This window comes from Capra hircus, chromosome 15, assembly GCF_001704415.2.
Source record: "Capra hircus breed San Clemente chromosome 15, ASM170441v1, whole genome shotgun sequence".
In the NCBI taxonomy this organism is placed as follows: domain Eukaryota; kingdom Metazoa; phylum Chordata; class Mammalia; order Artiodactyla; family Bovidae; genus Capra; species Capra hircus.
The window spans coordinates 19186800-19200802 of record NC_030822.1 but is presented as its reverse complement, the minus strand read 5'-3'; the positions used below and the strand labels follow the sequence as shown (position 1 = coordinate 19200802).

At 35.6% G+C, this 14003-nt stretch overlaps 1 protein-coding gene across 2 annotated transcripts in view; it reads right to left on the bottom strand.

Annotated features, from left to right (window-relative positions):
* Window positions 1-14003, bottom strand: part of CSTF3 (cleavage stimulation factor subunit 3) — a 68518-nt gene that overhangs the window by 6271 nt on the left and 48244 nt on the right. For both annotated transcript variants that reach the window (XM_005690063.3, XM_018059269.1), the window contains exons 4-15: window positions 11405-11437; window positions 10560-10657; window positions 9573-9639; window positions 9457-9491; window positions 9247-9373; window positions 7644-7721; window positions 6005-6167; window positions 3773-3882; window positions 3284-3400; window positions 2945-3019; window positions 1439-1582; window positions 969-1071 (exon numbers count right to left, since the gene is read on the bottom strand). In XM_005690063.3, the coding sequence (XP_005690120.1) occupies window positions 969-1071; window positions 1439-1582; window positions 2945-3019; window positions 3284-3400; window positions 3773-3882; window positions 6005-6167; window positions 7644-7721; window positions 9247-9373; window positions 9457-9491; window positions 9573-9639; window positions 10560-10657; window positions 11405-11437 (1150 nt within the window). The remainder of the gene's footprint in view (window positions 1-968; window positions 1072-1438; window positions 1583-2944; window positions 3020-3283; window positions 3401-3772; window positions 3883-6004; window positions 6168-7643; window positions 7722-9246; window positions 9374-9456; window positions 9492-9572; window positions 9640-10559; window positions 10658-11404; window positions 11438-14003) is intronic.

The following is a 14003-nucleotide window of genomic DNA, read 5'->3' as shown; positions in this document are numbered from 1 at the left end:
TGCAGTGCAGGAGATGTGGGTTCAGTCCCTGGGTTGGGAAGATTTCCTGGAGAAGGAAATGGCAACCCACTCCAGTATTCTTGCCTGGAGAATTCCATGAACGGAGGAGCCTGGCAGGCTACAGTTCATGGACTTACAAAAGAGTCAGACACGACGAGGTGACTAAACAACAACAACAAAGCTGACATCAGATTCCAGCCTCAATTTTACAGTAAAAAATATTATATATACTAGTAACTATTCTAAAAAATGAAGCAAAAGAATATAAAACTGGTGAGGAACATTCACTTCATACAAGAAATTTCTTTTTAATTAAATGCTCCACTGACTCACTTTCTGGAGTTAAGTCCTCTTCCAGAGAGTAGAATCACTAAGTTGAAATACAAAGTCATGTTTTTAAGTTTTATTCTTTTCTATTATTTAGGCAGACAGAATGTTATTTTTTCTAAAATATCATTAAAATCATTAATATACACCTGTGATACCTAAATTTACATCTAATTATTTACATGACACATAATTTTTTATATTTCTTTCTTAAATCAGTTTTTATACCAGATCATTTTTAGTCAAGAAATTACATATCCTGGATTGTGGTGTGGTTAAGTTGACTAAATGAGATATATACATACATATACGAATTCTCTAGCCTTGTGCCTGGTGTAAGGTAGGAACACAATAAAGGATTGCCATTATTATTATTACAACAAAATAAAAAAATAAAGATAAAGATGCTCATAAACATAATGTTTCTTTTTGAAATCTCTTCCCCAGTAGCCTCAAAGGATTTTACTTGGGCATCTTTGAGTTTTCGTGGCTTGAGATTTGTGGCTTCATTCTCTACTACTGTTGGGACTGTGCTGCAGAATTAAAGATCATTCTGCAGAGGGAAAAATTCCAGGAACATAATATCAAAGAATGACACTGATGGTTTAATATTAACCAATACAGATCTAGACTCTACTTACCATTGAGGTGAGAAAGATAGTCAATATAGGCCAGGACATATTCTGGAATGTCTCCATATTTCTTTAGCCCCAGCTCAAAAATCTTAAAGGCAACAGATTTGTCCTAGAAGTAAAGAAAGCAAAGTACTGATTTCCATCAGATAAGATACTCAAAGAATATTAAAACTACATTTAAATATGACTAAGTACATTAAGAATTACAATGGATATTAAAACCATGTAAAAACTGCAGCACTAAATACCATTCAGGGGATTTAGATTCAGAAACATGGAGTTTAATAAGGTATAAATTAGCAGGCAGAGGGGATATGAATGATGCTCCATGTGCTTTTACATAGATACACTTAGGTCTCCTTTATGATACAGACGAATTAAAGTTTAATGACAGAAACTAGGATTGCCTTTCTTTTAATTAATTTATCTCAGATAAAGGAAATTATTCTATCTTTATATTTTATTACAGGACTTACCTTACTACAGTAATATTCCATGAGTGCTGCAGTAACATAGACATGGTGGCGGGTTCTGGTATCTTCTCTTGCTTTTTTAAATATCATTCTTCCAGATTTGATCCCTTCAGCTCTTCTTGCAAATTTCATATATTGGATATATACCTATGTAAAAAAAGTATTTGTTTTCTATAGGTTAGATAGAATGTGATGCCTGTGGCATCTAATACAGGCTCACCATACTTCTATACTAACATGTTTTGCTGTATAAGAAAGCAATTTGAATACCTGAGAAATTGAAAAGTGTCAATAACTTTATAGATATTGCACTATTTAAATCCATAAGCAATTTTTTCTGATATTAAAGATGCATGCAAATTAATTTTTTAAAATTGAGATATAATTCACATAGCACAAAATTCACCCTTTAAATGTATAATTCTGTGATTTTTAGTGTATTCCAAAGGTTTTATAATCATTACAATCATCTAATTCCAAACATGCTAATTAAACCTTAAGAAGGAATAAAAGTGAAAATACTAGAAAATACTAAAATTTCTTGATTTATTGCTTTAAAAACCCACTACTCTATTTTCTAAAGAACATATAATGTAACTTCATTGATAAACTGAATCATTTTATACTTTGCACTAACAGAGTACTTAACACATAATGAGTATGCAATATTTATTCGATGAACAAAGGTCTCTGGACTACACACAGGGTGACTATTGAGTAGGCTCCTGATTGGCCCAGTTTTGACGATGCCAAACCTCGCTGCCCAGATGAATGAACTCTGAGTTACTTGAGGAATGAAATTTAACTTATTTGTCATTATACTGCTGGAATCTAGCACAGTGCATAGCACAGATGCAGGCTGCTAAACGAATTTTAAAAAGATGACTAAATGCAAGCAGTGGAACCCCAAGGTAAACAAACAAAAAAGGAATAGCTCTGGAGTTGACTTGAGGCAGAGGGTCTAGAGCCCCATGCATTGGCCTGTCCACTTCTCCCACTGAAAGAGTTCCACTGTACTTTTGCAAAAATAGTGGCTTTGAAAACCACTATTACAGAGTAGACTTCAGGATAAAGTGAGTTCCTGTGCAACTGCTTCCTAGAATGTTGGTTTCTCTTGCCTCTATTTACTTAAAAAGAAATATTTATTAAGCAACAATTACATAGCATTCAAACTATGCTCACGAGGAAGGTGTTAGAAAAAGCCCCACTGTAGCTATTTCATACTTCTGTACTTAAAAAAAAAAAAAATAGAGCAATACCTCAGTAATTGTCAGGGACTGGGAGACAGGGAAGGGTTGACTATAAGGGGGTCACATGAGGGAATTTCTGTGGGGTGATTTAAGTGTTTTATATTTTAATTGTGATGGTTGTCCCATGACTATGTTATTAGTCAAGATTCATAGAACTAAAAATTCAATAAAAACAGTAAATTTACTTTATATAGATTAAAAAAACTTTTCTATAAAAGCAGACTGCAAAGGTGGGAAAGAGATTTATAAAGTTACTTACCAAGGTGGGATCAATATCCTCAATTGCCAGAAGTCTGTTATATATACTGTGAACTTTCTCATACTTCATGCGACTCTAAGATGGTAGAGAAGAAGTGGATATAAATATATACTCATAAACAAGCAGGATTTGAGCTCTGAGGAATCCAGAGGCTGCATCCCACAAAGGCACCTGCTTTGAGCATAAATATATAATGAGCAAAGGACTAATAACTGTTCATTTTGCCTTATCTCTGACTTCAAAAAGCAATATGCCTGGTGAAGAAGCAGCTAGGAAAAAAAATTCAGTGCTGCAATTAAAAAATCCAATTATAAGAAAGTTCTAAATATTTTAACTTACCTCTTCATAATCTGCATATGCAAAATAAAGAAGCATATTCTTCTTTAATAAAGTGCTTATGGCTCTTTCATATATATTAGCAGCTTCATCACTAAATAATTTGGCATTATTCATATCCTAGGAGAGAAAAAAGAAAGCTCACTTACAGTAAGTTTAATGTAGCTGAAAGAGAATAAAACACAGACTCATCATATGTATATACCTATGGACATACATGCATTTCTGGATTCTTAAAAAAATTTCTAAGACTTCTTCCATTATTTCAACATAAAAAAGAATTATGTAAGTACTCTAAGTGATTCATTACTTTAATACATTAAAGAAGAGCCACCATGTTTTAATTCTAAAGTAGTCTAATCACATAAGAGGGTCACTAAGTTTTCAATTCTTACACATTATTACCAAAATTCAGTGTTATACTTTTAATAAATTATTGCTATATCGAAACCATGAAAAGACCAAAAAGGGGGAAAAAAAATGAATACTCACCCCCTTCTCTGCTAAGAGTTTACTTGATTGCTCAAGATATTGGGCAGCTTCATACCAAATATCAGGGTGATGGCCCAGTACCAGCAGGCACTGTTCATAAGCAAACATAACTAAGAGAAGACATTTGCAACATTTAATTAGAATAAACATTATTTATAAAACTATCCATATAAGTATCACAACTAAATTTTTAGGCTAAGACAGGGCCCTCAATAATGAATGATAATGAGAAATAAAAAACTTCAGTGATTATTATCATCCACCCAAACCCATTCATTTATCATTTATTAAATTAATATTTATTGAGTACCAACTATATGCTGCTGCTGCTGCTAAGTCACTTCAGTCGTGTCTGACTCTGCATGACCCCACAGACAGCAGCCCACCAGGCTCCCCCGTCCCTGGGATTCTCCAGGCAAGAACACTGGAGTGGGCTGCCATTTCCTTCTCCAAAGCATGAAAGTGAAAAGTGAAAGTGAAGTCGTTCAGTCGTGTCCGACCCTCAGCAATCCCATGGACTGCAGCCTACCAGGCTCCTCAATCCATGGGATTTTCCAGGCAAGAGTACTGGAGTGGGGTGCCACTGCCTTCTCCAAACTATATGCTAAGGAATGTGAAAGACACTGTGAATATACCAGTGACTAAGACTTCCTATATTCAAGAAGTCTGCAATATTTTGGGAAGATTGATATTAAGAAAACAATTGTGAAAATAAGCATGATGAGAAAGTACAGTGTACTCTTAACTTACAGCAGCAGGACTTCACATAGTTTAGAGACTCAAGAAAGGCTTCACTAAGGAACTGACATCTAAGTGAAACCTAAAGAAGGGACAGAATCTGGTCAGATGAGAGTGTAAGTGTAAGTAGAGGCAGGAAGGACAGGAGTAGATACAAAAATGGTGCAGGCAAAGGAAATAGTACTTGCTCGGCTAAGAGAACAAGGCAAGATTAAGGAGTCTTTTTAAGTTCCAAAGTCTAGTGCTAGCAGTGGCAGAGTAGTCTGTATAAGACTAACTCTTGTGGGGAAAAAAAAACTCATCAACTGAACAATACAAAAGGCAACAATTTGAAGGCACCAGAGAATGACCAAAAGAAAAACCAGAGAGGCCTGAGCTCTAAAAACTGGAATTTTAAAAAACTGTAGACATGTATTTAATATGCTATTCCCCTCAAATACACAGCCCTGTGTGTGTTGTTCTGGGATAGCTAGAACTCAAGTCAAATGCTGAAGTTTTACCAGCTTGAGGTAAGTGACATGGAGTTTTGGGTTAGAAGAGCAACCAGAAATTAAGGGGGGAAATCCCCCAAAAGAGAACCACAGAAGGTGGAGGCTGAAAATCTGGACATAAATGCCCTCAATATTTTAACTGACTCTAAAATAGACATCCACAGGAAAAAATACAAAGAGCCAGAGCAGAAAGAAGAGCTGAAAGAGCTGGAGTGATATCTCATCAGCTGCCCATTCACTGTAATGGAGACCATGTTTGGATTCTGACTCCCATCAGGTTAAGGGATTCTGAGTAAACACCTTGAACTTTCCATTGTCTTAAGAGTAAAGACTATATCCCAGGACTAAGATTTACCGTGAGATAAAGGCCACTAACACAGGCTCATCCTAACACCGTAAAGCCAAGCCTCCACAAAGTCGAGAAGATCTGCCAGTAATCTAACTCCCTGCTAAAATAAAACCCAACATTCTTCAGAGGAAGATAATAGAATCTAGTCTTTACTATGTATCATTTACACAGCTGTACAATGTCCAGAAACTTTTTTTTAAATGTCCAGACTTCTGACAAAAAAAAAAAAAATGTGACCTATAGTCAAGAGGAAAAGAAATCAACTCAATGGCACAGATGTTAGAATTAGCAGACAAAGGTTTTATAACTATTTTAAATATATTCAAGGATAAAAAGAGAAAGATGGTAATGGCCATGGAATCTCAACAGAAAAAGGAAAACTGTAATACATATAAAAATTCCTAGAATGGAAATTTATGGAACTGGAAAGTAGAATATTTGAAATGAAGAATTCACCAGATGGGCTCACCAGCATACTGTATATGATAAATAAAGGCCAGTGAACATGGAGACATCTATAGAAATTACTGAGTCTGAGAAACATAAGAGGAAAAAAGCCTGGGGATACAAAAACCAGCTTTGGTAACCTACAGGATAATATCAAGTGGCCTAACATACATGTAATTGGAGTATCAGGAGAGCTAATCTTGTTACCTCTTTTAGTTATCAGGGTCTGATCTTCTGTACGAAGAGGGTTGCTCTTTTCCCACTGTATGTACTTCTTCCACATATCCACCTGCTGAGCTTCTTGAGGAGTATTTTGAGGAGGCACTGAGGGAGCATTGCGGTCCAAACCTTTCATTACTGTCTCATATTCCTAGACAATAAGCATTTAGAATTCTGTGGTAAGCTGAAGAATAACTAATATATGGAATGGAGTTGATCAGTTTGGAATATTCTGTTCAAAATGCCTTTCACCCCCCAAATACTACTTTGTTCACAGTTCAGTTCAGTTCAGTCGCTCAGTAGTGGCCGACTCTTTGCGACCCCATGAATTGCAGCATGCCAGGTCTCCCTGTCCATCACCAACTCCTGGAGTTCACCCAAACTCATGTGCATTGAGTCGGTGATGCCATCAAGCCATCTCATCCTCTGTCGTCCCCTTCTCCTCCTGCTCCCAATCCCTCCCAGCATCAGTCTTTTCCAATGAGTCAACTCTTCACATGAGGTGGCCAAAGTACTGGAGTTTCAGCTTCAGCATCAGTCCTTCCAAAGAACATCCAGGACTGATCTCCTTTAGAATGGACTGGTTGGATCTCCCTGCAGACCAAGGGACTCTCAAGAGTCTTCTCCAACACCACAGCTCAAAAGCATCAATTCTTCGGCGCTCAGCTTTCTTCACAGTCCGACTTTCACATCCATATGTGACCACTGGAAAAACCATAGCCTTGACTAGATGGACCTTTGTTGGCAAAGTAATGTCTCTGCTTTTGAATATGCTATCTAGGTTGGTCATAACTTTCCTTCCAAGGAGCAAGCGTCTTTTAATATCATGGCTGCAATCACCATCTGCAGTGATTTTGGAGCCCCCCAAAATAAAGTCTGACACTGTTCCCACTGTTTCCCCATCTATTTCCCATGAAGTGATGGGACCAGATGCCATGATCTTAGTTACTACTTTGTTAATATAACCTAAAAACTATTTAAGAGCAGGGAGAAAGATAAAAGATTAATCACCCAGTAACAGGTTCCCAGGACAAGGTGAAGAGAACAGCCCTGGGCCCTCTCTGTAGGTGATACAGAAAGTCATTCTCAACACAGAGAGGTTGACAGATCAACATGACTAATGATCTGGTGGCATCATTATTGCCATCTCTGGAGAAACTTTCTTTTAAAACTTCAATAGTTCACAGTATTAGGCTATTTTCCCTAACTTCTAACAGTTTCACTGAGCGGAAAGGAATGTACACAAGACAAAACTCTGTCCCTGAGAGCAATGTCATTAGACCAGAGAGTAGTACAGTATTCAGATATGTATGAGCAGATAGGAGGGATGGATAACCACTACTTGATTAATTCTATGTAGAACTTTGTCTCTACAACCTGTTTCTCTGTTTTAAAAAATAATTTCTTCCAAACTTGATTTATTCTATTTTATCCCTTCACAAGTCCGTTAAGAGGTATTTCACTTTAAATATCAAATACATCATCTCTTCAGACAATGTAATTAACTGTTATTAGTTAAGATTGCCAATGATTAAACATATTGAGTAATACCAGATGGGAAAAGTCCCTGTGTAAATAACATACTCATAACAAACATTATAGTAAGCAGCCTGATGGAATTCCATACCTTTGCTACCCGCCTAGCATTCATGTAATCTCTACTCCGATCTTCAATCATTTTTTTAGCTAAATGAATATTGATACCCTAAGAGAAAAAAAAGAAAATGTATATTATTTTAAAATTAACTATATGTTAATATTAGGATAATACAGTTTATTCATTTGCTAAATAACTTTTAATTATTTATTTTGAGAGGTTTTTTGGTTAGTAAAATAAAGCTTTGATCACTTTATATGCTTAAGAAAACAAGGAGGACCTGCCTATATGTTATGAGATGGCAGTAAGCTTCAAAGATAGGGAATGATTTGGAAAGGGTCAATTATTTCACATAAAATTTTACTAATAAAGAATGATGTAATGTACAGATTCAGCTGGGTGAATAGCCATGGCTTAGTTCTAAAAGCCTTTTTCTTACTAGGTCTGTACAATTTCATTCATGCCTAGTAGTTCTCAAAGAGTAGTCCAAAGATTCCTGTTCCCCAAGACCCTTTCAGAGGGTCTGTAAGATCAAAACAATTTTCATATATCACGGAGACATGATTTGCCCCTCTCACAAATATACAGGAGTTTTTCAGAAGTTATATGACATTCAATATGATACCAGATAGAATGTAGAAGCAGATATGAAAATCTGTCCTCTACTAAGCTAGATACCAGAGAGATTTGCAAAATTATGAAATAATGCCCCTTTTCTCACTGAGTTTTTTTCTTATTTTGGGAAATACAGTTTAATACTATTCATGTTAAAAAGGTAAGGAGTCTATAACTATAAACTTTAAATGAATTAATAAATATCTTGAAATTTTCTCAGTTTTAATTCCAATATAAGTATTCATAGGTAAAAGCCACATTGAATTTAAAAGTTCTTTGGGGGCTTCCTAGGTGGCTCAATAGTGAAGAACCTGCCTCACAGTGGAGACGCTGGTTCGATTCCTGATCTGGGAAGATCCCACATTCCTCAAAGCAATTAAACCCCTGCACTACAACTATTAACGCTGTGCTCCAGAGCTGGGGAGCTGCAACTTCTGAGCCCACCTGCCCTTGAGCCTGCGCTCTGCCACAAGAGAAGTCACTGCAGTGAGAAGCCTGAGCGTAGCCTCTGCTCGCTGCAACTAGAGAAAAGCCTGTGCAGTAACAAAGACACAGCACAGCCAAAAATAAATAAAACACTAATAAATCACTTGCTTATGAAACAAAGATGTTGGACTACAGTCCCACATCTCGCAATTGCAAGGCAATAATCACATCACTGTAACTAGGTGAAAGAGGTGCATTGCAACTCATCACTACGACTAGAAAAGTAACTAAAAAGGAACCCTTTCATAAGAGTCAGTGGCAACATGTATGTGTATGACTGTGTGGATATAGTTTAGCACTGAATAAAAATGGTTTTGTAAGGATTATAATTCTCCTACAGTATTCTCTAAAAAATAACAGTAATATGAGATTCTCAAAACATTAGGAATGGTCCTTTCATTACAATCAACATGAAAACAAACGTATGCAGCACTGATACCCAGATACCTAATATTAGAAAGGTTACAAACCCACAACGCATGAAAATTAAAATCACTTTATCATAATAATAAACTACTCTGTCCTAATTTACCTCTTCATACTTGTTATAGTCTCTCCACAGTTGTTCAATGTTGATCATTGGATTAACACAACCTCGTTGATAAACTCTTCGAACAGCTGTTATTCTCTGATTTTCTGCATAAGATCCAACAGCTTCCCTGATATTGGATGAGAAATGCCATCAATTATATTATAGCTAAATCTGTGTTCACACAGAAAATAAAACTATGTAAATACTTACACGCCTTTTAAGAAGTTGATGTAATCCACCCAAATCTAAGAAATAAAAGAAAATGTTGGTATTTTTCTTAGTAGTTTCAAATTTATTGTGTATGTATTAGAAAATTTTAACTCTACCTGGTAAGACATAATTTCCATTCCAATTTTATCCAGTGCAAAGTCATATGCTTGAGCCATCTTTTCTCTGAAATAAATGTGAAAGATACTTTTTAGAAAAACTATTATTAAAATGTATCTATAACTAAAACATAATCATAACTTCCATTCATAGGATCAGAACAACATTTAAATCTTTTATAAAAACAAAATGTAATGACATCTTTGCAAGTATACAGTGTTCTTTTGTGTTTAGCTTGTTAATGTCATTAATTTATATACTGTGTTTCTTTTACCTACTACTTGTAAGCTTATCAAAGATAGGGGCCATGTTTTATATAATTTTATAACCTTCAAACTGACTAATCTTATATGTAGAAGATTCAAATGGGTAAATATCTGATTCATTGATTAAGAAGGTAAGTTATGGCTGAAGATCTATTAGCTCTGAAATAAAATTTAGGGAGAAAGAACTTGTTCAATATAAGACTAACAATAAGGAAGAAAAGAAAACAAAGAATTCTGAGAAATAATTTGCCTATTTGTTACATACAAAAAGAGCATTTGAGAAGGTCCATTATTTATATTCAACAAAGATAGATAGGTGAGGGTACGTCCTAGTGAGGAGGTCAATTACACAAAAATACCACGGTCAAAGGTGCCTTCGAATAGTTAAAAAGCACATTACAAATGTAACCTGCCAAGAGTGGTGCCAGGACAATAAGATGCCTTTTATTAAGTTGACAACAAGCCTGTGAACAAAATGATCTGGAGCTGCAAAAGTACAGTGTTTCAATATAGAAGAGGGGCTTGGATGATTCAACTCTCCAGAATAAATCTAATGCCAGTGATTTTCTTTAAAGTGGTTTTCCCCATGTTTACTAACTTCTCAGAGAATCCTGATTTTTCAAATCTTTAAATTTCTTCATCCTCTGGAGTTAAGAGTTGCAAGAGGAGATGAATAAATTAAGACATGACTTGCATTCTTAAGATCCTGATTTAACTTACTTGTAACTTGGTAGTTTACCCTTGGTTTCTCGGACATATGAAAGATAACACTTCCATAAATCAATGTGCAAAACCTTCATAAGGCATCTCTGAAATAGCTGTAAATACAGTAAAATATGAGAATCCACAGTTAAATAGATTTCCCATGTACACAGCTGAAACAAAACATTAAAGAAACAAATTCAACTCCTCTGTCCATGGGATTTTCCAGGCAATAGTACTGGAGTGGATTGCCATTTCCTTCTCCAGGGGATGTTCCCGACCCAGGGATCGAACCCGGGTCTCCCACATTGTAGACAAGCGCTTTACCATCTGAGCCATCAGGGAAGTCCTTTCATGAATTTAACTTCTTACAAATAAATGACAAATAACAACTCCGTCTAGTTTGTTTACATAATCAAAATCATTCTCATAATTTTGGTCAGGAGAATATAATTACTTTCTTCTCCAAAATTTTATTATGAACATTTTCAAGCACACGAATGGGCTGAATAAGTACAATGAACTCCTATATAATCACTTTGTTGGTATGTCGCTAAGTCAAGTCCAGCTCCATGGACTGTAGCCTGCCAGGCTCCTCTGTTCATGGGATTTCCCAAGCAAGATTACTGGAGTGGGTTGCCACTTCCTTCTCCAGGGGATCATCCGGACACAGGGACTGAACTTGCATCTCTTCCATCTCCTGCACTGGCAGGCAGATTCTTTTCCACTGAGCCACCCAGGAAGCTCATATAATCACTAGCTAGATTTAGTAATTATTAACATTTTACTGTATTTGCCTCACAAATGTGAAGTCCTAAATTAAACTTCAGCATAAAATTCCAAGTGTATTTAAGAGGACTCACCTTTTCTACCTTGTCATAATTTTTAGCTTTAATCTGCAGAGAAACAGAAGAAAAAAAAAATAGAATTAACACTATTATTTTTAGAGTATTAAAACACTATCTGAGTGTTTTGATTACACTTGTAAATTCATTTCTATACTTTCCTATTAATTCTGCCTATCAAAAAATAACAAATAATAGAAGTCTGAATCCAACATGGATAACATGCATTGTAAATATGCCTTACATAAATTAATTTTATATGTAAAAAATATTATACATTCAATATGTTGAAATTTTTTGAACTAAAAATTTTGTAAAACAGTCACAAGATGAATAAAGAAATACAAACAAGACATATTTGAATAGAGCTTTGAATAGATCTATTAAAGACAAAACTTTACTTTCCCTGAAGAACTACTACTAAAACAGTCTGAGTAGGGTAGCAAAAAAGATTTGCTAATTTTGACCACACAAATTTTAATCACTCAGTCAACCTGCTATACTGGGGATATCACAGTGAACAAAACATGCATAGTCTGTCTCTGTCCTCAGAGAGCTTACAATTTTACAGGGGAAACAAGTGCCAAGGTGAGGGAACTACAGGGTGCTATGGGAGCATTTAAGAAGAGAATAAAACTCAGGCTTAGGGGACTGCAAAAGATTGTCTAGAAGAAGTTAAGATGTTAGGAATGAGGTGTCAGGTCAGAATGGCTATCTCAAAAAGTCTACAAATAATAAATGCTGGAGAGCATAGGAGAAAAGGGAAACCTCCTACACTGTTGGTGGGAATGTAAATTGGTGCAGCTACTATGCAGATCAGTATGGAGGTTCCTTAAAAAACTAAAAATAGAGCTACCATATGATCTAGCAATCATAATCTTGGGCACATATTTGGAAAAAACGAAACTCTAATTTGAAAAGATGCATACACACTAATGTTCACAGCAGCACTATTAACAACAGCCAAGATACGAAAGCAACCCAAGTGCCTATCAACAAATAATTGGCTTAAGAAGATGTGGTGTGTGTGTGTACACACACACACATATATGTGTACACACACAATGGAATATTACTTAGGCATGAAATAGAATGCAATATGGCCATTTGCAGCAGTGTGGATAGACCTAGAGAATATTATACCAAGTGAAGTAAGTCAGAAAAGGTGAATATTATGTCACTGATACGTAGCATCTAAAAAAATAATACAAATGAATCTATACACAAAACAGAAATAGACTCAGAGACATAGAAAATAAACTTATGATTACCAACGGGGAAAGGGAAGAGAAGACGAATAAATTAGGAGTATGGGATCAACAAATTACTATACATAAAACAGATAAGCAACAGGGGTTTACTGTATAGCACAGGGAATGATACTCAACATCTTATAATCTAATATGGAAAATAATCTGAAATATATGCTTACACATACAACTGAATCACATTGCTATGTAGTTGAAACTAACACAAAACTGTAAATCAATTATACTTTAATTAAAAAAGAATGAGTTGTTAGACTGATAAAGGGAAGATTTATTCCAGGTAGGAGTGACATGTGTGAAGACAAGTGTTAAATACTTTTAGATTTCCCTTTGAATATTTTCATTAGATGGTAGGTGGGGTTAGTTGTTCAATTGTGATATATCAGCAAATCTTTGTATCAGCCTGATATGTGAATAATTTGGTTAGTGAAATTGGCTTGCGGTCCTTTCCAATTAGTAGTATGTATAAAATTTCCCACAGCTTTCTAGCTTAAGGTACTACAGATCAGAACTCTGGTGACAGGGTCTTTTTCTTTTGCTGATTTCTTGCTCTCTTTCTCTCTGGATTTCACCCTTCATCTTCAGAGATCATAAATTGTAATAGGATTTGCTTAAACAGTCTTTGCACTTTGAGGCAGTCAGTCAGAGCTCTGGAGTCAGATCTCTTGGGTTCACTTTCTGACTGTAATAGTTAACCTTTTTTCCCTTGTCTGAATTAGGGGGGATAATAGCATCTATTTTGTAGGGCTGTTGTAAGGATTCAACAAGTTAATAAATGTAAAGCCTTTAAAATACTGCCTAGAAGAACAGGAACTTAGTAATTGGTATGACATTTTTATTATTTTTAAAAATATTTATTTGCATGTGCCAGGTCTGTTTAGTTGGGGCATGATAACTCTTAGTTTTGCATGTGGGATCTAGTTCCCTGATCAGAAATGGAACTCAGCCTCCACCCCCCACCCCCACCCTGCATTGGGAACACAGGATCTTAGCCACTGAAATACCAGGTAAGTCCCATTATTTATTATTATTACCACGAATTCTGCTTGGGACTCAACATGCCCCTTGAAGCTAGAATCATGCCTATTTCAGCTCAAGGATGTCTTTTTAAAATTACTGCCTCTCTTCAATCTATTCCTTTTTTTCCCCTTCTTGAACCCCTATTATACACATTAGTTCTTCTGTCCTCAAAATCTGTTATTTTTATCCTTTCTTTGCCCTTGGCTTTAGGTTTAAAAATATTTCTTCCACTAGATTCTCCAGGCCACAAATTTAAGTCTCTGTGTTATCATTTTCCTCCATTTGACCTACTGTTGTAGTTAGTTCAAAAATTAGCATTTTTAGCGCCA